The sequence below is a fragment of the Pholcus phalangioides genome, unplaced genomic scaffold (genome assembly GCF_987345545.1).
Source record: "Pholcus phalangioides strain wild (caught in Gottingen) unplaced genomic scaffold, Ppha-v1.0 ptg000027l_1, whole genome shotgun sequence".
NCBI classification, from domain to species: Eukaryota; Metazoa; Arthropoda; class Arachnida; order Araneae; family Pholcidae; genus Pholcus; species Pholcus phalangioides.
This window is the reverse complement of record NW_028301617.1, coordinates 6878465-6902061: the sequence shown is the minus strand read 5'-3', so window position 1 is coordinate 6902061 and position 23597 is coordinate 6878465. Positions and strand designations below refer to the sequence as shown.

Below are 23597 nucleotides of genomic sequence, written 5' to 3'. Positions count from 1 at the left end.
AAACTGGTCCTTCTCTGGTTGTAAAAATAAGTTTTCCCCATAAAAAAAAAGAAAACCTGGACCCTTTAAAAAATAAACCGAACCGGGTATCAGACGCTAAAATAATAGTGAACTAAAATAATTATATTTCTTTACGACACTGAAAATGGAAGGGCAGACGTTACAAAAAATAATAAGAATAAATATATCAGAAAAATACAACCTGACGGCAGTGCCGTCTAAATGCATGGGCTCATCCGAGCACTTTAAGAAAAGAGGGACCTCGAAAAAAAAATGAGTAGTTGAATTTTTCAAGAATTTTCCAGGTAGGGCCTCAGAAAAATCACTTGGCCCAGGGCCCCCCCCCCCCATGATGTTCTTAAGACGGCCCTGCCTGACGGAAACATAATCCAAGACAATGACATGTTTAGACAACAGAAAACGAAATAAAGTTATTTCAAATACTATTATACAAGCAGACACCATTTGAATAGCCTAGCATTACTAGCGCCACCTGGAATGAAAAACCTAAAAAAATTATATTAACCTAGCATCATTATGCCTGCCTTGGTGACTTACAGTGCTCTTGGCGATCTGGATTACAATGCATCTATGTGTGTGTGCCATTACAAATAAGGGGTCATTCAAGTATTACGTCAGCATCGATGTCGATTGGGGGGGTTCGGGTTAGCTGACTTTTTTAAAAATGACAAGGGGGAAGCAGGTAGGGGGGGGGGTTGAATGATGCTTACGTCATCAACAATCCTTTATGGAAATATGAAATAATCTTAATGGCATCTTTACTGAGTGTGCCGAAAATGAGAAAAAAACTTTCACTAGTTTGTGGACACTTGAACTAACATTTTTCCTATTGATACGCCTTCTACAGAAGCCACTTTAGTGATCTCTAAATGTTCAGCAGATCGTTCAAGTAATCTGGAAATGTGTCTGGGTAGCTGAAGTGTTCTGGAACCATAGGCAGAGATAGATAGATAGGCACAACCATTATTGCTGGGGGCATGATGATGATGATATCAATTCATCTATACATATATGCATTAGATCAGTCAACTTACCTTTGATGCTGGGGGGGGGGGGGGAAGGTAATGCCCCCGTATCTCTGCCCATGTCTGGAACTGTGCTGCGTGTCACTCAAGTGATCCGTAATTATGCTGTGGATCATTTAAGGTAATCTGGGAATGTGCCGCGGGTAACTTGAGTGATGTAGAACTGCACTGGGGACTGCTTAAATGCTCTAAAACTGCCACATGTCACATAAGGGGATCTCTAAATATGCCATGGACTGCTTAAGTGTTTTGAAACTGTGCCATGGGTCACTTGAGTGATCTATGAATGTGGGACTCAGTTCATTTTTACATAATTATGTTTGATGTGATGGGCCACATCAGATAACCTCAGGGGCCACATTTTTCTTGCGAGCCATGGGTTCATATAGCTAAGAGCAACCTGTCACAAAAGCTGCATGTGCTTATCGAACTAAGAGCATCCCTGAGGGCAACTTTGAATGCCTGAAATCTGCAAAATTGTAATCTTTACAGGGTGTTTAATCGAAGTGTTGATCAAGTACTCGCGAGTCATCAACCACCCTTTATGAAAGTATGAAATATTCTTAATGGGAACTTACTTGGTATGCCAAACATGAGGAAAAACTTTCCTTACTTTTTGTGTGCTCTCAAACTAACATTCTTCCTATTGATATGTCCTCTACAGTGGCGCTTTAGTAATCTATAAATGTTCAGCGGATTCTTCAAGTGATCTGGAAATGTATCTGCGTCACTCAAGTGCTCTAGAAATGTGTCACGGGCATCTTAATTGCTCTGGAACTGTGTCGCGCGTCACTTAAGTGATCTGTAAGTATGCCATGTAAAAAATAAATATTCTCCTGTGATTTCTGGGTAAAAAATAATTCTCTAGTTTAAATTAAATATTTGCATAAATAAATGAAGCAACAGTAGCTGGAAAGCTTATAATTGTCTAGAAGGATACTTTGAAATCTTCTCATTTGACATCCCTATCTCCAAAAAGGCATTGAATCAGTGGCGGCTCGTAGTCGGATATTTTGGGGGGTGCAGATTTCCAAAAAATATACTGCCATCTATCGGTGATAATATGTAGTCAAGTACATGCAGGGCCATAACTAAGATTTTTGCCACCCCCCACCAATTTAAAATTTGATAATTTTATATAATGGTGTTCTTTGTTTTCCCCCTAAAGCTTGCCACGCCTAAATCTTTTTCACCTGAGGCAATCACCCTTTCTTCTGCTCTCTCTCCCCCCCCCCCCCCATTTCTGGCCCTGAGCACATGTACCATTTACAATTAGTAAAGTATTGCACTGCATTTGATAATTTTTGTTTATCGAATTATTTTTCACAATATTTGTATGTCCATACAACAGATTTAAAAGATAGCTGATAGATGGCAGCATCAATATCTGCAGTAAAGTTTTTTTCGCTGCCAAAATGAATAATTTGTGTTAACTATCTCCTTTCTCTCGTGTTTCTTAGTAATAAGGGTATCTTGTTTGGCTGCAGGATGGAAAGTGCCTGAAGAGGAAAGAAGAACATGGAAAGCTCTGCTAAACCTTGACCATATGACCTGTACTTTACGGGACACTTTTTTTATCATTGCCTTTTGAAATTTTTTTTTTTTCTAATTTAACAAATTCATTTGAAAAAAAGAGAAATTCAATGGTATTGAGTTAGTGCAAAATCCATGTGAATTATTAAATTAATTACTTGAAATTTTCAAGGGAGCGCTTGCAGTCACATCTTTTTCACAAGCCACCCCTGCATTGAATCTATCAATTCTTTTATCTACACATGCCTGCTGAAACAAAAACCATGGCCAAATAAAATTTAAAATCTGCCTGCCTATTGCATTATTTTAATGTATCATCAAGTGCTCTCAATGGTGTTGGTGTGACACCCTGTTTCGGTGTCGACAAAATCAACGCTGTGGTTAACTTTCAAATGGTTGTAGCCACTTTTCTAGATGGGCCTTCCAGCAATCGGAATGAATTGTTGTCCCCTTCTCTATCCACGTCTTGATCACCCCTAGCTAGGGTTGTTTGGTTTAAACCAAGTGGTTTTTCAAAAATCAAATCAAAAAGTGGCCTAAATATAATTTTTGTCCTTGAAAAATATCATATTGGTTCATTATTAGCCAAAAGTTTTCATTCTTACCACATTTTATATTCTTGGGGATATTCTGATGGTATATCTTTAAATGGTGTAAGGCGGTATAAGTGGTTTTTTCCAAAAAGTCTCATAAAAGTGTGTTTTTTTCTTTCACAAAGAAGCAACAACAGTAGTGACACCAATCTTGCTAGGGGCAAGTGGTCTTACAATCTAATAGACACCAGCTGTTCCTAAAGGACAAGGACCAATGTACTAGTAGCTGCACATTACCTCACATAAATTTTCATTTTCTTTCCCATAAGAAGTAGCACAACTCATAACTCATACTGTATATTACCCAGTCTTAATATTCAATAATTTTTTTTTTTTTTATACTTTCACCATTAAACCCATTTAATCAAGGTATTACTGTATAGTAGTAACAGATTTACGAAAAATAATCAGCTATATGCAGGGTGATTATAATTTAAGTTTTGATTCTCCAAACTATACAATAAGAGCTACTGGTCAGAATGACTTGAAAATTTGCATGGATACTCCTGAAGCAATGGAATTTTCTTTGGCAAAAGAAAAAAGTGCAAAATGTGCACGTAGATGATGCTGTGCTTGTCCAGCAGGATAATACCATTTTGTGTAACCACATCATTTCGGCACTTCAACAACATCAGTGTGTGGATAGTACAACTTTTATCAAGATGCACATTGCAATACCAGCAAAGCAGCTACTGAAGAACCATTTTGACAATAACAGGATGACATGACACATGGCCGTCAGTTCACCTGACCTTAACCCTTGCAACTTTTGGCTTTGGGGGTACCCCAAAATGTTATGTGTAGTGGTCGAATTGCAAACTCATCCACATCATGACCATGGCACACTCTGATCTGTTGTTGAACAAGCATTTTTGTGCTTTCATCTCATAGGCAGAAAACAGTGGACACCATATTTGACATTTCTTAAATAAGTTGTTTTATTTATTCAATTACTTCATTTTTGTAATGTTTCCATGAATTATGAAATCGTGCAATGCTAATTAAGTTATCATTTTGCCCTGACTGGCTATCATTTCCATTCTGCGAGCAAATTTCCCACATGTTGGATGAGTGCAGTGTCGTTAATTTTAAATTTTTTATATTTTTCCCCCTTTGCTATTTAAAATTTCATTGCTTCAGGAATATTCATGTAAATTTTGAAGCCATACTGAGAATAGTTTCTTTTTTCTACAGTGTTTTGAAATCAGAACCTTAGTTATAATCACCCTGTATATCGTAAATCATTGCCAATTAATCTGCATTATTTATGCTTCATTAAATATATTATGCTCACCTAATTTTTATTATAGTTTTTGCAAAATAGCTTCCTAATTAAGCATACTGAAAGTAACTGGAGAAAACATCTTTATATTATATATATGATTAATAACAACATTGAAAGAATTTTCAAACACGAAGCAATCCACTGAGTTAAGCAAAAAATAATTAAATTGCAAAAGTTGGTTATTGTCAAAATGTAAGAAATATTTATTGATTAATTAGTATGGGAATAGCATTAATTACATTAATAAACATTTTATTTTAATCAATTATTAGAAGTTTGAATGATTTTTCAGAAATTTTATTGTTTTTAATGTTAATGCTATTTAAACCAGAAAAACCTGGTTTAAAAAAAAAATCAGTTTTACCTACCCTTCCCCTAGGGGTGTTTTTGCATGTCTGTCATGAATGACTACCAAAAACAGCTTTCCTGAACCCCTCTCTATCCCACCAAAAATGCACCGATCATCCAACCCGTGACCTCTATTATATTTCCTCTTCCCAAACTTTGACTCATCTATCTCTACAATCTTCCCTGTACCATCTATTTTCTCCAACTTGAGCTCAATGCGATCAAGAATAATTTCATTATTGATAAATTGCCTCCAGTCGGTCAAGATGGCAGATGGGACAAAAAAGGATTTTGCTGCTATAGCACCGGAGCTTTCACCTCACATCATCAGATAGGTAAGCAACAGAATCTCATGAAGATTCAATTAGTTGCTGCTGAACCATGACCCTGTTCTGAATCGTTTTCTGGGATCCACACTTACCACACCCATAGAACCAAACACCATCGGAAAGGGACTTTTTCATGCCGTCTGATATTGTGTTGCATTTTAAGCAACATATTTGTGTCTTACTGAGTCCAGTTTCCCACAAAAACTCCAAGAACAGGCCTATCTCGGCACGGGTAGGTTTGATAGAAAATGATGTTACCCATTCCCTCGTTACCCAAGGTAGGCCTACCATTGGAAAATTTTAGGTTGAGGCCCTTAGAAATAATATCCTGGTATTCTTTTATGACCCTAAACACAGAAGGTATGACAAGAAATATTTGAAGTTACTTTAGGTTATGGGCCCAGTTCTTGCTTAATGCAAGTTAGTGAGTTTGAATAAATATATTAAAATGGAAACCACCAGAGTTTCAAGTTGTATACAGCCACTATCCAAAGAAAACTATGACACCTGGAAGGTTCAGGCACAAGCTTTACTTATTAAAAGTAAACTGTGGGATTATGTGAATGGGAAAATCACAGAACCAGCTGAAGATGAGGAGAGACAAAAATGGCTTGACAAAGATCTAGAGGCAAGATCTGATTTGTTGCTTATCATCAGCCCTACAGAACTGAAACAAGTAAAAAATTGTGTTACATCCAAAGATATATGGGATACACTAAAAGGTATCTATCAAAGTTCTGGTCCTGCAAGAAAAGCAACTTTGTTAAAAAAATTGATATTATTAAAGATGCAAGAGGAAGCTGGTGCAAGAGAGCATCTCAGTGCATTTATGGACACTGTAGACAAATTGATAGATATGGATGTTACAATCCATGATGAGCTGCTGTGTGTAATGATGTTATACAGTCTTCCAGAATCATTCTGGAACTTTCGGATTGCAATAGAGTGCAGAGATGAATTGCCACGACCAGAAGACCTGAAAATAAAGATAATTGAGGAAAGTGAAGCAAGGAGCTCGCATTCCAAGTCTGAAAGGCAACCTGAAGATGCATTTTATGGAAAAGGGAAACCACACCACCGGTTTCAGCATACAAAAGCATCAAGTGAAAAAGAAACAAGATTTTGATGCCACAAGTGCCAAAAGCCTGTGGCATTTTCAAAAGGAATGAAGCTCTTGTTAAAAACCAAAAAGGAGAAATAGCTTTGATTGTACCCATGGTAGCAGAGCGTGGTTTCAATCCACTGACCTCTGGTTGCGCAGTGGAAGCGTGCTGGGCCCATAACCTAAAGTAACTTCAAATATTTTATTTAGACAGGAAAAATGGTAGTGCCTTCGTAAGGAAAGACAAAGAGAATACAAAACTACAAAAGGTAAACAAAAAGAACGTTGCCACACATATGTAACATAATACACACTCTGAGGGGTGAACAAGATTAAGTGAAATACTATTGGTTGACTACTAGATTAACAATACTCCCCCTCACACCAAAGAGTCAATTGAGTCCTAACATTTTTTGAAACATAAACAATTTTTGAGGTGTTAAACTTTTTGTCAAAATATCTGCTTCCATTTCTTCAGTGGGCTTGTACTTCACTGATACATCACCAGATGCCACCTTTTCTCGAATAAAATGTTCTTGGATGTTAATATGTTTCGATTTTGAACTAACAATTGGATTTCTTGACATATTGTTTGCTGATTTATTGTCATTATATATAATTATCTGGCTTTGATTCAGTCCCAATTCATTTATCAGTTCTTTCAGATGAATTGCTTCTCTGGTAGCTTCTGTAAGGGACATATATTCAGCTTCACATGATGACAGAGCCACTGTTCTTTGTTTCCTTGATTCCCATGATATAGCAGAACCTCCAAACTTGAAACAGTAACCAGTGTAGGACTTACAATCTTCACTACATGAATCCCATGTTGCATCAGCATATCCAACTATCATCTTCCCAGTCTTTTGGTATACTAATGATAGATTCTTGGTACCTTGTAAATATCTGAGAATTCTTTTCGCTGCCATCCAATGTGATTTTTCATGGCAGTTATTGTATTGGCTCAAATAGCTAACAGCGTATGTAATGTCAGGTCGAGTACCTACAGATAAATACATAAGTGAACCAATAAGGCTTTGATACGGATATTCAGATGTTATATTTTTTTCCTTTTGACAGTTTGAAAGATGATTCCATCGGAGTAGATATTGGCTTACATTCTGACATTCCAAATCTTTCAAGAATACTTGTAATGTACTTTTGTTGAGGCATTATTATCTTTCCATCTTTACGTTTGAATTCGATTCCAAGACAGTACTGGAGTTCACCTAAGTCATGCATTTCGAAGGATTTCCTAAGTTCAATTTTCAATTTTTCAAATTGTTGGACCTTATTCGTGGCTATAATGAGATCATCCACATATATTGCAACAATAGTTTTCTCTCCCCCTTTCAATGAAGAGTATAGACATGGATCAGCATTTAGTGATTGAAACCCAAGTTCCTTGAGTTTTTTGTCAAGTTTTGTGAACCATTGATGACTTGCTTGTTTCAGTCCATATAATGCCTTTTTCACTTTATGTGTTTCATCATTCCTCAGATCAGAAAGCATCTTTCTGGCTTTCATGAAGACTGTTTGATCAGTGTCTGAGCTGTGTTCCAGCATTATTTCAAAGACAAGTTTTTCAAGCATCTCTGGTTTTTCCATGAAAATGTCCTCCTCAATTTCTTCATTTAGAAATGCTGTAGAAACATCTAGTTGATGCAAATCCAAATCTTCTTCAACAGCTAATGCCAGTAATAGCCTAAATTAACTTAACTTCGCTACAGGAGCATATGTTTCATTGTAATCAAGTTCTGGGCGTTGGTCATAACCTTTTGCAACTAAACGAGCTTTTCTTCTCTCAAGATCTCCATTAGACTTGTACTTGTTCTACATAATCATCTTACATCCAATAATGTTCATCGAATTTTGCTTTTGAACAATTTCAAAAGTATCATTTTTTAAATGTGAAATAATTTCCTTTCTCATAGCATCAATCCATAACTGAGCATCAGGACCTTTGAGTGCTTCTTTCAATTCACAATAAACTGACATTTCATAGTCATTGAACCAAATCGGCTGTCTTCTTGTTCTTTGGATTCTAGTTTCATTCTTATCTTCAATTCCATCAGGTTGGTCTTTATCATCTCCATCAATATGTTGATTTTCATCAGATTCTGAGGATTCATCTTGATCAGAGTTTAACACAACATCAAATACTTCACCTATATTTTCATTTGGGACAGGAACTTGAAATTCTGTTTTGTTGGACATTTTTTCTTTTCTTTCTAGAAGGTCGTCAACATTATTTGAGTTCTTGTCATTGTAGAAAGTGTTCAGTACTTTCACATCTCTGGCTATTTCTATCTGCTTTTTGTTATTCATCCATATTCTATAAGCTTTTGAATATTCAGCATAACCTACAAACATGCCAACATTACCTCTTGGATCGAATTTCCCCTTTTTCCTTTTCCTGTCTAAATAAAATATTTGAAGTTACTTTAAGAAAAAATAAGGAATTGTATAAATAAAATATATAACAAATGATACAACCTAACGACTTTAGGATAATCTAATAAACTGACGCATATAAAGAACAATGAAATGGCAAATTTCAAAACAAACCCATTTGAAAACTCTGCTGAACTAGCGCCACCTGAAGAAAAAACATTATAGAGAAGTCACGAAACAAAGAGCAACCAGTGCTTCTGGTAAGGAACTCGCCAAAAAAAAGTTGCCAAGGAGTTCTGGATTGTACTGTAGCTGTTCCTCTATTAATTTAAATGCTTTTTGAAGGTAGGTAACTCTGAATTTCTCGAAGAAAATTTTTGTGCTCCCCCTTCCAAAGGGCTGATCCTGTGTTCGGTCCTGGCTGTTAAGTCGTCATCTTCTATTTTTTTCCTGACTTTTCACTGGTAGCTGTAGTGGGCATATTCAGAGCTAAGTCTGGTACTACGAGAGTGCCGACGACGAGGTGCCCTTATCAGCTCTTCCCATGATGTATAATAAATACCATGCTCATGCGGCAAAGTACATATTAGCCCCGTTCATATGTGTAAGATTGGAGGTCACTTTGGTGATAATTACCTGCATGGCAACTTTTTTTTTCCCCCTCGTAGGGAAAAAAAAGGTGGGAGAGAAGCTCATAAAAAAAAACCCCCATCTTTCTTGGGGTGGATTGGTGGTTGACACCGACATTCTTTCCTATAATCCTTTTCGCCACAAAAACTACTGTAAGCTCCTTCGTCAGCCATCTTGAATCAACCACTTCCGTTCAACCCACATAACCAGTGACGACTTCCGGAAAGAAGAGGGGGATTACAGGCATAAACTAAACGTCATGTGAATGGTTTGTAGTGAAAATCTCCATTACCGGGAACTTCCCGGAATGTTTTATTGCACATGTGAACGGGGCTATTGTCACCATCAAAAGAAGTACAGCCACCAGACTGAAGGACCACTGAAAAAGTTGCAGACACAAGTACGTCAACAGACGGACAAATAAACAGACCATCGTTACCATTTACATTTATAGTTATAGAAAAATACAAGTGGTATGGCTCTACTCTGGCAACCGACACCTGAAAAAACTATTTTTGAAAAAGCTATAATATAATCCCTTTGGGGATTTTTAGCAACTATTTCCTTTCTAGCCTGTTGGTGCTCTGCTGAGACTATGTACTATTTCCTTTTTGAAAATAGTAGTTTGTCATCTGAAGGTGGCGTCACCTCTGAAATTTCACATGCACATTTTAGCTCTTTTTTCCCCATTATACATTGTATTAGAGATGTGAGCAGAACGAATATTCTCCTATATGTAAAAATTGTGGAATAATCGAGAATATTAATTTTTCTTTTAAATAATGAAAAAAGATTACTAATTTTATTTATATTATGAAATATAATTCAGTTTTCAATGCCTGAAACATTTGAAACAAAACAATTTTTGGCATAATCACCTCATAATGAAAACTTTTAGTTCAAGAATATTCTCATGATGAAAAGTTTGTTTATGAAGATTTTAGAAACCATAAAATAAGTTATTTCAAAATTAGATAAATAAAAAAGAAATTAGTTCAAAGGAAAAAGTAAAACCAAAGGTGAATGACAAAGGAAGCTATTCTTCTATAATCACCTTCATTCTAAGAAGATACAGAACTGTTGTTTTCTTCAATGCATATACAATTGAATTATGTATCACTCATATTTCTTTGCAAGTTGTGCAATTCTTAGCCATGTTGGTTTCATTTTCTTGCTTTTAAACTTTAAAATTGTGGGCTACCAACTTCAATATTCCCTGTCTTGATGACAGGGAGGGAGATGGGATAGAGAACCTGAGAGTATATTATCTGTACATAACTTGAGAATATTCCCATCAAAGAGAATATTTGAGAATATTCTCTGGAAAGATTATTATAAATAACTTGAGAATAATTCTTATTATTTTTGATAAGAATATTCTCCAGTAATTTATAATAGTAGTTCTTGAAGAGAATATTCTCAAGTTATTTATAGAGATTATTTATTATAATATATGTTATTACAAATATTCTTGAGTAAGACCACTGTTATAAATAACTGGAAAATATGCTCTGGAAGGACTATTATAAATAACTTAAAGTATTATTTTTGATAAAAGTATTCTTCTGTAATTTATTTATTCATACAATATTGTTGTTATTGGTTTTCCAATCTTTGGAAGAGGACAGCAGATTTAGGGAAACGAAAAAAATTAAAAGATAGATTTCACCAGCACAGAATTTAAGAATGGAATTTGGGATGTTGTCGGGGCCTGTTGTCAGAATAAGAGAGGTTTTAATTTTTTTAAATAATTTTAAAATACCCTCTTTAGAGAAAAAATAGGAGGTGAGAGTAATTTATAATAGTAGTCCTTCTGGGAATATTTTCAAATATTCTCCTCGATTGAGAATATTCTCCTAAAGATTAAGATTATTCTCTAGAATTTTGCATCTCTACATTGTATCATACATACTGTTTCAACGCATTTGGCCTTCTGAGCTTTTAGTCATGGCCTGCAGATCATTTTCAGAAAATTGTTGAAAACAATGGGAAAAGATTTGTTCTAGAATAAATGAAAAGTAATTCCGTAACAAACCAACACACACACAAAAACTCTGAATTAGTAAAAGAAATAATTCCAGAATTGATGAAAATATTCAGAATTAATGAAAGAAATCATGTTAGCATTTTTGAAACTAATTATTTCAAAGTTAGTGAGAAAAAAAAAGACACAAATCAAAGAGAAAAATTACTTGGTATTTTCTGATAGAAATTATTTCACAATCAATAAAAGAGAGGCGAAAATGGAGTTTAATTACCCTTATTGGTGCCAAGGCCTTGGGTTGCAATTTTAGTGCAATCTGACGCATGATGTAGGGAAATTAAGTTCTTTTTTATTCCTCCTTACTCCACTGCGCAGTAATAATCCACGTTAGAAATTACAGTAATCCTTACGGCATACACACAGCAATAATTCACCGAATAAAGTGAAATCCACATGTGCATCGATGAAATTGAATTGACAGCACACTGGTTCTGCTGAATTGAAAAAAAAATTCTGAAAATGCAAAATTAAAGTTCATCGGAAAAATAAATTCTGCTGGTTTTGAACTTGCTATTCTTCTGCCCAGCAGAATCAGTTTAACACCATCAACAATGGAAAAACAATTGGTGTTGAAACATGACTGTGAGCAGAATTTGTAGTAACAGCAACAACATGTGATGAAAGCAAAACTACACAAAGTTCAACAATGCAGTAGTGCAAAATACATGTGCTAATATAGGCTACCTGCATGTGAATATGCAAATAATACATAAGAGGGAACATAGCAAAATTGCTACAGCTATGACCATGGATGTAGTTTCGCTTTTACTCTGTCATGATCCCTTACTCTGGAATGTAAATAATAAAAAAATGAATAAGAAATATGCTGTCACTTACCACAATGCATATATTTTGCAACATTTGTGAATCAATAAATGATAGCATGGCCCTGCTTTGCGAACCGTTATTATTGTCAACTTGATGCACCTGAACCACATTTGATTTAATCAGATAAAAAATTTGATTTTTTTATAACTTCCCCCTTATTAATATTATTTCACTAAGCAGGTTAAATGCCCGAGCAGTCAAAGAAGACAGTATAATCCAGCAGACAAGCACAGAGAAAATAAACGTTTCCAAGGTGCCACATTTGGTGACTTTCTGAAGGGTATCTAAAGTCCATGTCACCCAAAGAAATAATTTCAGAATACATAAAAAATCTTCAATTGATTTTTGTCCCTTGCCTTTCTAACTAGGAGCCCAATTGGTCTTTTATATTAAGATGTCACTAAATTACATGATTTGGTGGCCCACGGGCTTCGTGGAAAGTTTAAATTTGGCCCTTCATGTCTGATAGGTTGAAGACTCCTGGTTTACAGGATTGCATATGAATTCTCTCGAGTAGTACACATTTCATATTTCTATTTTAATTAATTTTTTGCATGCTGGCCGTTATATTCCGCATTCATGTTTTTATTGAACCCAGAGATTGTTTTCGGCCAAACCCAGAGATTGTTTTCGGCCAAACCCAGAGTGAATTTTTTCACCTTACCATATAACATGTACAAGAAACTAATCATAGCGTTGTGGATTGCCTAATTTCTCAGGGGTCCGCAACTATTGTTACATAAGCTGTACACTTGAATAAACATGTGGCAAGCTGCTGTACATTGAATAAACTCACTGTGTACTTTATCTTCAAAAGATACAAATAGCTATTAACAATCATACCAAATTGAAGCATGACATACTTCATCTTTAAAAGATACAACAGTCCATGTTACGTCACTTATGTTACATCGGCCACAGTTCACCGAAAGCATGGAAGGTGCCATGTATGTATCCTCTGCCTATCTTTCAAAGGAGTCTGTAGGATTTATTTCATTCCAAAGAAAAAAAAATATATTCAAAAAAAAAAAAATTTTGAACCTATCCTGGACCTGTAATAGAATTTTATAGGTTTGTAAGAAATTTAGCTCTAGTTTTAAAGCATTTTTTTCTATCCGTCATGCTCTTCAGTCAGTGTTAAATTTTTTGTGTTGAAAGTAGTTGCAGTGATAGTGCAATACGTTCTTTCTTTTGATCACATGGCAATTTTCTTAACATTTATTGTTTGCATCACTTTTAGCCAAAGTTATTGACATCTGAAGGCATTAATATGGATTCACGTGTGGTGTCTACAGCGGAAAGTGTTCGTTCTGGTAAGGAAGCATTTTTTATTGTGGTATACTTGAGTGTTGTTAACCCTAGAATACTAACAAAAAATATAAAAACTGCATGAGTGTTACCTATATTACCGACTACGTTTCTGAGACCTAGAGTTAGTATTCAAGTGTTACATCTGTTTGAATGTTTTTATCAAGGGCAGCTCATTTTGAAGGTGATCCTCCCTAGAGAATTTCAAGGCTCCAGGATAACACCATTAAAGGTTTAATTGTTATTTGAAAGTATTAAAGGTAATACAATGAAACCTCGATACAACGATACTCTGTGGACCAAGAAAAAAATCTTTTGAATGGAGTATAACTTTGGTCTATCACTATAGACAATTTACTACCTAGTGAGTTGTGCTAGAAGTGTGTGTACCTAACAATCTCAGTACGCATCTAGTGTTGTGTCTGATTTTAAGTGTTGCTGTTGATATTTCAGAAGGGAAGTGTGATGATTGAATATTTGTACCATTTGTAGGCCTGTTGCTCTCTGTGGTGAGCCTTTTTAACATGAAGATCGGCTCACATTCGCCCCTTGAACCACAGAAAACCAACTTCCAACCAGCTGACCATTTTGGTACCAGTAGAGTTCGAACCTGGGACCTCACAATCGAGTCCATCACTATAACCACTCCACCAGCACAGTGGCAAGAGAAAATATTGCTGTAGCAGGATTCATCGTTTTATTGAGTGTCATTGTAGTGAGGTTCACTGTACCTACCAGAGTTGTAAAAAACTCGGGTTTTTTATAAAAAAAAAACAGCCCGGGCAGGTTTTTTTTGGGCAAAATTGAGAAAATTGAATTTAGTTTTTCAAAATATCTAATTTAAGCATGTATGTACATCCTTTATGTATGCATCTTACATTGTCTAAATATAAATTTTTTGGTGCATTTTAAATTATGTGTTTGATTAATAAAATTGACCATAAAATAAGGGAATAATTGTTCACTTACAGCCTGGGCAGGTTTTTTGGGCAAAATTGGAGGAAAATTGAATTTGTGATGGTCGGTGTAGTGTATATAGAGCAGCGAACATTGAAAATTCCATTATTCTACATTAATACAGAACAACTGTACGTTAACATTCAAAACTGACAACCCTTCTTCATGAAGCTTAACATCAAACTCCTAGAGAATGTCTTCGTCTCTCGATACAACTTAGACCCCATGTGTCTCATGAATAAAAGTATTACTATATATCCTTGTCAACAGCTTGACTGTTACAAATTTCCTTTTTCCACAACCTCAGAATATGTAACTTAAATATGTATGTACATCCTTTATGTGTACATCTTATGTCTGAATATACATTTTTTGGTGCATCTTAAACTATGGAATTGATCAATAAAATTAACCATACAATAAGGGCACAAACACACCCACTTCTGCATAATTGTATCTCAACCTTGAGTTGTATGCAGAACTGTAGCAAGAAGATTGTCGTAAAATGAATGAATTTGGATAATGAAAATTCTGAGAAATCAGGATGGTGCCTCAATTTTTTTTTCCCCAAATTTTTCAAACCCAGAAGAAAATGTATCCAAAAGTGCCCTGATTAGTCAAAAATAAAACGTATAGCTACGTAACCAGAACCTCCATAGTTATTTTAAATCGAACCCAAACTTTCAGGAGCTGAAGTCACATGCTTCTCTTTTTCTTGAATTCCTCATTGTTGAAAAATATCCCTGCTTCATTAAATTAAATTGTGAAATATTTTTAAAGGAGAAATAATAATTAAAAAAATAATCTGGTTAAGAGGAGGAGATAGCAGTCATTCTGAGGATTCATTACTCTGGAGGTGTTTTCCACTTGTCCAAATAAACGATTTTTGGGAACTTAAAACTATAGAATAATTTGAATTATCATTAAATACAAATGTTAATAACATTATTGTATATTAATATCACTTTATGCAAGGCAATCTTTCATGTATATAGCAACAGACCTACAGAATATCTTCATCTGGCTGATAATTTAAACAGGCCAATTTTCGGGGTCAGGCTTATATTGTGAGCATCTTGAAAAATCGAGCTAGGGCTTATATTTTCTGGTTAGGTCTTATTTTCAGAGAAAAACTATACTTTTTGTTCTGTTTCATTTGAAGGTGTTCGTTACCATTGTTCAATTCAAGAATCTCACAAAGTTATTTTCTTTTCCTTATGAGATAATGTTATTTGTCTCTTAATATTTCAGTCATGAAAGTCTGATGTACCTGTTTAAAACTTGCTACAATCAGCTTTTTTATGTATCATACACAACACAACATATTGAATCAGTATTCTGCTCCGGTCTGTAGAGTCACAAACATCGACTCACACTTGGCAACTGTTGGCCACAGTTCTTTGGTGGACAGTTCATCCGGAACGTGTTTTTCTTGTGTGAGGAACGGGATGCGTAGGCAAAGTAATTCTTGTTGATGATGGACTGGAATCTTTTACGTCTGAAGCCAGGAAGGTGGGTTTCAGTCTGTCCAAAGAAACTGTTTGTTTTTTTCCCAATTACATCTATGTTGAATGTCTTTTCACGTCATTGGATTACTTGAAATGGTTCGTCATATGGAGCTTGGAGCGACTTCCACACTCCATTGTGCCGAATGAATACGCGTGAGCAATCCTTTAGATGAGGGTGGAACTTTGTGGTCCATGACAAGATGTTGGTCGCGGTCATAATTTTGAAAAATGTTCTCTGATAGTCTCAACAAGTTCTTTTGATGATGTTTCCCTCGGAGTGGGATCGAATATTTCTCCGGGAAGTGTGAGACTAGTGCCGTATACCAATTCCATGGTGGTAGCTTTCAGATCTTCTTTGAAGGCTCTATGGAAACCGAGTAATATGGTGGGTAGGGCAGTACACGAGTGGTCTGTGTAGCTCCTCCACAAGGCCATTTGCTTGCGGGTGATATGGTGAGGACCGTATTCATTGAATTCCTAGTACTCTTGCCAGTGCTAGGAAGAGGGAGCTCTCAAATGATCTGTTGTAATCTTGGATGGCACCCCGAAGTGAGATAGCCTATCCATGTTGAGTAGAATGTGCGAGCTATAGTCTCTGCGCTGATGTCTGGAATTGGGGCCGCCTCCGGTCAACGTGTGAATTTGTCTATCATAGTTAGACAATAGGCATTGCCATCAGAAAGAGGAAGAGGATCAATGATATCAAGATGGATGTGATGAAATTGCTCAGTTTAGTCAGGAAATAAACCTAATGGGGTTTTCGTATTTCGTGTTTACATTGTACATTGTCTGGACCAATTATTACAACCTTTATTTAATGAAGACCAAATGAAGCAAGTTCGAATCAATTTAGTTGTAGCTTTAATTCCTGGATGGGAAATATTATGAATGATCTCAAAAATCTGCTTCCAAAATTGTTCTGGTATATATGGTCTAGCTGCGCCAGTGCAGAGATCACAAAATAGTGAAGTATTTGAGTCTGGCAAAGTCACTTTTTTGAGCTGTAATCCTCGTTGATTTTGTAAAAGATCAGTTAAAGTTTAATCGCGTTCTTGTGCTTTTGAAATTTTATTATAGTCAATAGGATTGAAATTGATGGAATGCGGGATAGTGCATCTGCTGATATGTTTTTGCTACCCCTGATATAGTGTATGTCAGTAGTGAATTGGGCAATAAAATCTAATTGCCTGCATTGACGAGGAGAAGACTTTTTTTAATTTTTGTCCTAAGACATATGTCAATGGTCTATGGGCCATGAGTAAAGAAAAGTCCCTAGCTTCTAACATATGCCAAAACTGCTTTATAGAAGCATGTGCAGCCAGCAACTCGCGGTCGTACACACTGTAGTTGCATTCTGCGGGAGATAATTTCCTAGAAAAGAATGCAAGAGGCTGAAACTCGTTGTCAACCACCTGAAACAGTGCACCACCAATGGCAAAAGCGGATGCATCTATTTGAAGAACGCGTTTGGCATGGGGTTTCGGATGTGTTAAAAGGGTTGCGTCGGACAATAGTGTTTTGGAATTTTGAAATTCCTTATTTTCTATGTCAGTCCAAGCAATATCTCTGTTGTCATTTTTTTTCAACCGTTTCAAATAATTATTCAGTGTAGTTTGTGTATGTGCTGCTTGCAGCACCGCCAATGCCCTTAGGATCAAGGTAGGACCTTTTTGTAATATCTCTATTTTGTTTGGCATTGTAACAAATATTTTGGTCACCACTGCGACAGTCAGCTTTTTATGTATCATAGACAACACAACATATTGAATCAGCATTCTGCTCCGGTCTGTAGAGTCACAAAATAGACTCACGCCGACTCCGCACTTGGGCAACTGTTGGCCAGTCTTTGGCGAGCCGCCGCCAACTTATGAAAAAGTAATGCAAACATGTAAATATATTTTTTGAATGAAAATTCAGTTTACATAACATTGATTTACTTCTTCACAGAGACTTCAATTTATTTATACAAGGATTTGTGCGTGTGTGAAAAATTATTGTGTATTTATAAATAAGGAATAATTTCTGTGGATATGCTTATCACATATTACATATCAGGTATATTTGATAAATTAAAGTCCATGTTAGATTTTCTGTTTGCGGTTTCTTGTAACATATTTTAATATGTAAATCTCATACCTAAATGCTTACGTAAAAAATGGGTATGCAGCAATTTTTGGAATACATAAACTAACCTCAAAATAAAATGTTAACCTGAAAGCAACACATTTTCTTCCAAAATAAACAATTTCTTCCAAAAAAACTAATTTTCCCTAAAAAACCCAGCCCGGGAGGGAAAATGGGTATCTACCCGGGGAGTAAATTTGACAACCCTGGTACCTGCATGCTCTTTTCAAAAAATTATCACAATCCAGAAACTTATGAAAGCAATTCATGAAATGCTCAAGCTGGAAAACCTAAATAAAGGGTACGGTTGTAATTTGTATTTCCATCTTCTATGAGGTTCATCTTGAGTATATCGACTGCAAAAAACTTACTTGAAGTAGATTGAATGTTTCCAACGAGTTTATAAGTGTTAAATTAATTTTTTCTCTCTTTGCTTCAAAAAATTTTAACACTACGAAATTCCTTGTATATATATACAAGGAATTTCGTAGTGTTAAAATTTATAGTTATATATATATATATATATATATATATTCCGTGCAAATTCCCATCAATTTGATATAATTTGTGTTTCTGTCTTTCCTTATTATGTATGAATACTCAGAAGAATCATTCATTCTTTGCAATACAGGTAGAAAAACTGCATTTCTGCATATGCAAAGTTACACGTTCATTTGGTAGGGTAGTATAATGAAGCTCGTGCTGCTATCGTGTAAATACATTGTAATGTGACCATTTTTGGCCTTGACCATGGATTTTATACATCGAAACATTGAACTCCAGCACAGATCTGGATCAGACCTCTACCATGAATCCTGTCGTCACTATTTTAGAGCCGATAGCAGTTGGTTTGCAATTATTTGTTTGCAGCTGTTTGTTTTTAGTACGACTCCACAATTTCTTGGTAGGATCAGCATCAGATATTAGTTTCTTTGTGATAATTGCTGTTATTTTGGGTTGCTGTATTTTTTAGATATATTTGACATAAAAACCACTGAAGTATCAATGATGTTGATGGACATTGCAGAATTCTTGATCCAAAATCTGTTTTCCATCTTCAAATGAAGTCTTCTGCTGCTGGAACGAAAAAATAGAGAGCAATGATTCGGAACACTTCTCTGGATGAAGGTGTACACATTAGACTCTCTACCTTTTGATTCCAGAAGTTGAAGATTGTATAGAGATGGAAATATCATTTTTTAACAAGGTTTTGCCTATCTTGATTTGCTGCAGTGTCAATGTAGATTCTGAGACGTCAAAATTTTGGGTATTAGATAGGGTATTACACATTAAAATTAGGGTAATTGTGATCTTTGTAGTGCAAGAAAGAAACAGGATAAAGGGTACTAAAATTTTTTTTAATGCACACTTTTTTTAATGTTAACAAGACTGCTTCACATTGTATATATATACTGTGTTCTGTTCCTAGTGAAGAAGTATGCTGTTATAGGATTTGTGGATGATAATTCAGTCGAAATTATCCCATGTAAATGGATTGTTTCTGAAGTAGAAGCTAAGTGGCCACCACCAACAACAGCAACCTCCACTCTACAGAGGTTCATAAAAGATTGCTGTGAGCCTAAATATTCTTGGAAGTCTTTCCAAATCAAAATTTATAGTAAGACGGGTAAGTATAAGCACTATCAAAGAATATATTGCAAGATAATAAATGCATCATTTCATGACACTGTTCGCACAGTCAAACTTGGGCTTACAAGTGTAATTCATTATGTGAACATGCTCGTAATCAAAATCTCACTTATATATCGAAACAAATTATTCCATAGGAAATAACGAAAACTCAGATGATTTGTGTTCCATAATTTTTCATTCACATAAAAATGACCAAAAAAAATTACATTAAATCAATAATACAGCATAATAATTGTATGACAAATAAATAAAACACACCATGTGTGATAAGTTACATGAAAGTGAAACTGAGTAAACAGGGCACAAAATCTTTTCTCGTAATGTAAATCATCGCTCATTTATTGAATCAAACTTTGTTCAAAGCGCTTGCTCATTTTATAAATCACTCAAATATAAGTTCAACTTCGTTGATTCAAAGATCAAAGAGACTGCAAAAAAGTTAGAACTATGCTATTCATCGATGCCACATCCTTGAATCGCAATTTAAGCCTTCACCCGTGTCATCGTAGCTGAGTAGAGATTTTTATGTCCATACAAGTCAGATGCTTTGGTCAGAATGACACTTAGTTCTTGTTTGTAAGTCCAAAAGAACATTCTGATTGGTTGCTTGCACAGGTTGTCTCCTATGAATGTCTGAGAAAAAAGTCATCAAAGTCTCGGAAAAGTCATAGAAGTCAAGAAATGAAAGAGAAGATTACAGATTGTTTTTGCAAATAGATTTTTGAATTTTCCTGTGCTCTGTTTTATCCCTGAAAATGATTGGACTTTCATTGTGTTATGCATCACGAAAGCCTGATAGATTCCTGTAATCATGCAATGGTGGCCAGCTAAGATTAATTCACCAATGTTACTATGAATAGTGAAAAGATACATTATCTCTTCTACAATAACTGTTAAATTGTCAATGTTGAAAAGTAACGAGTGTTAAATCACCAATGACATCACCACATAAAGATTTTAATATCACAGAATAAACTAGTCTTGAATTAGAAATGCTATCAAATAATGAGTGTTAAATCACCAAACATTGTATCAATTTTCTAAAATTTTAGGATGTATGTAGATGGAGCTGGGGACGAATATATCGAATAGTAGCTCTACCATCACTGTCAAGCATGCATAACCAAACTCATGAACACCATACAGTTCCTTCCATTGACATGTCGAAAGCAGGGCTCGGCTAATTAAGAGAAAACATTCAGGCTCCAGCAATATTCCATAGCCACTGAAAAAAAATTTCCTGACAAAATCGGTCCAAAATATCATTGGAAAATTGACTTTTCTGTGACTTGAGGACTTTTTTCCATGTTAGCAGACACGCTAACATAATTTCTGATAATTTTGTGCTCTCCTCAGACTTCGACTCAGTTATCATACGTTTAAAAAATTTGTGCTAACGCGATGTAGTCATCGCATTACCCTAGATTTGTCGAGCCTGGCCAGAGGTAGGCAATCCTGTTTCTGTAGCTTCCTTATATAATATTTAGTAATAAAAATACTCAGAGATAACAAATTTTATAACATGCTTTAAGAGCTTCCAGTCTTTAAGAAGCTTCCAATGAAATATTTGATGCTCAGCCTTAGTGGCTTAAGACTTTTTGAAAGCCTCACAAGTCGTTCTATCCTCTCAAGCCATTTCCAATGTTTCAAAAACAATTGATTAATCATATCTCGAGTTATTTTTGGGTTAAAAAATAACAAAATTTTCTTACTTTTGGACGAAAAATTTCCAAATGCTCATTATATGTTGGCTTTTATTTTAATCATCATCATCATCCATTTTCAATCCACTGCTGGATGAAGGTCTCCTCTAAATTTTTCCATTCTGCTCTGTCTGATGCTTTAACCATCCAGTTGACTCCTGCCACTTTCCTGATTTCGTCAATCCATCTTGCATGGGGACGCCTTCTTGGATGTTTAACACCATGGGAGTACCAATCTAGAATACTTGTGGTCCATCTGTTGTCCTATCTTCTTGCAATATGTCCAGCTCATTTCCATTTCCAACGTTTAATTGTTTCCATGATATCATATACCTTTGTGTGGTTCCTTATCCAAGTGATTTATTTTCTGTCTCCTTGTGATGCCTAGCATACATCTTTCCATGCTTCTTTGTGTTGTCCGTAGCCTTTGTATCATCTTTCTTGTGAGTGTTCATGTTTCAGCTCCATAAGTCAGTGCTGGTAGCACACACTGGTTAAAAACTTTTCTTTTCAGGCATAATGGCATGCGACTCTCCAGAATTACACAGTTTTGGCCAAAAGTGCTCCATCTCTAATCCTGATACTTCTGTTTATTTCATTAATGATTCCGTCGTCCATGGTAATTTCTTGTCCCAGGTATATATAGCTTTCTACTTCTATCTCTGTGTTGAGCAAGATTGTCCTCGTCAACGCCAAGGGGTTGAACATAACTTTAGTCTTTTGCAGATTCATTTTCAAGCCCACCTGACTTGCCTTCGCCAATTCTTGTATCATTTCCTCTAGTTTGTCTGGATTACTGCTGATAACAACAATGTCGTCTGCAAAACACAAATGGTTGAGAAATTCTCCATTTATTTTAATTCCTTTTTTATTCCAATCCAGTTTTCTGAATACTTCTAAAACAGTGGTAAAGAGTTTTGGTGAGATAGTATCATCCTGTCTGACTCCTTTTCTGAGTTTCATCTTTGCTTTTCCTTTATCCAAACGAATCATTGCAGTTGCTTTGTCATATATTTTTTCAATGATATTTATGTAAGTCTTCTCTACGCCAGTTATATCTAGAGCTTTAACAACAGCAGATGTGAAGACAGAGTCAAATGCTTTCTCAAAATCAATGAAGGCCATTCACAATGGTAATTCGTATTCCTCGTGTCTCTCTATAAGTTCCCTGATTGTTTGGATGTGATCCATTGTACTAAATCTACTTTGTTTTAATACATTCTTATAAAGCTTGCTATCACAAATCGAACACCTTGCATAAGGTATTGGCACTCAGATGTCCCAAATTATATAAATTTTTGATGTGGGACAAGACAGTTTTAGTGCTTCGTGTTTGTGACGCTATTATGTCATCCGATGACATTAGATCAAACTCCCATTACTAAAAACTTTTACACTTCATCTCTCCAACGATACATTGAACATTATCTTTGGATATTCTGTGCAGAGGATATTTGAATGTCTTACTTATTTTTGTGACACTCAAAACTCACGCCAATTTATAGGATGTTTTCACGTCAGTAGCCAGAAATTTTGATGAAGTCAGAGGATTGGTTTTGAGCATGTTGTAAATTCTAATTGTTTTGACTATGTTGGTCATATTTTCTTTTTGTTTTGCATAAAAACCATTTCTTTGGGAAACTCTCGAAACTCTTTCTTTTCTTTCAGTTTCTTAACAAGGAGGTTTTAATGTAGTTTTTATTTTAAAAAAATCAGAAATTGAATCATTTCTAATGACAATTTTTATTTACAGATTCTTACTTGAGAGCGACAAGGAAACTGAATATTGCAAGAGAGTTGTCAAGTATCAGCTCCGACTTATCGGAATCTGAGGGTAAATTAATCCAACCTGAGACAAATTTTCCTAGCCAACCTCAGATAACGTTCTCTGGCCAACCTCAGGTAAAGTTCCCCAACCAATCTCAGATCCATTTTGCTGAGACACAAAAAAGGAAAAGGAAAATTCCAATCCGATACACAGGTAAGCAACCGCTATCAGACTTTTTTTGGCCTGATCAACAAATAATATCTATACTTTAATATAGTTTCAGTAACTCAGTTTTCATTTTCACATGAAATAATTCATGTGGAATGAGATTCAGACTATGTTGCTCAATATTTGTGTTTTTTTTGTCAGTCATTTTATCAGTATATTGAGTGTTCAATGCAAGAGTTAAAGAAATGTTTTTAAACCCTCTAATTTTTTGGCAGT

General features: G+C 35.4%; 1 protein-coding gene across 1 annotated transcript in view; it reads left to right on the top strand.

Moving 5' to 3' along the window:
* Nucleotides 1–23597, top strand: part of LOC149068295 (uncharacterized) — a 42398-nt gene that overhangs the window by 688 nt on the left and 18113 nt on the right. The window contains exons 2-4 of the mRNA XM_089251742.1: nucleotides 13373–13445; nucleotides 19459–19656; nucleotides 23139–23366. Of these exons, the coding sequence (XP_089107868.1) occupies nucleotides 13403–13445; nucleotides 19459–19656; nucleotides 23139–23366 (469 nt within the window). The 5' untranslated portion in view covers nucleotides 13373–13402. The remainder of the gene's footprint in view (nucleotides 1–13372; nucleotides 13446–19458; nucleotides 19657–23138; nucleotides 23367–23597) is intronic.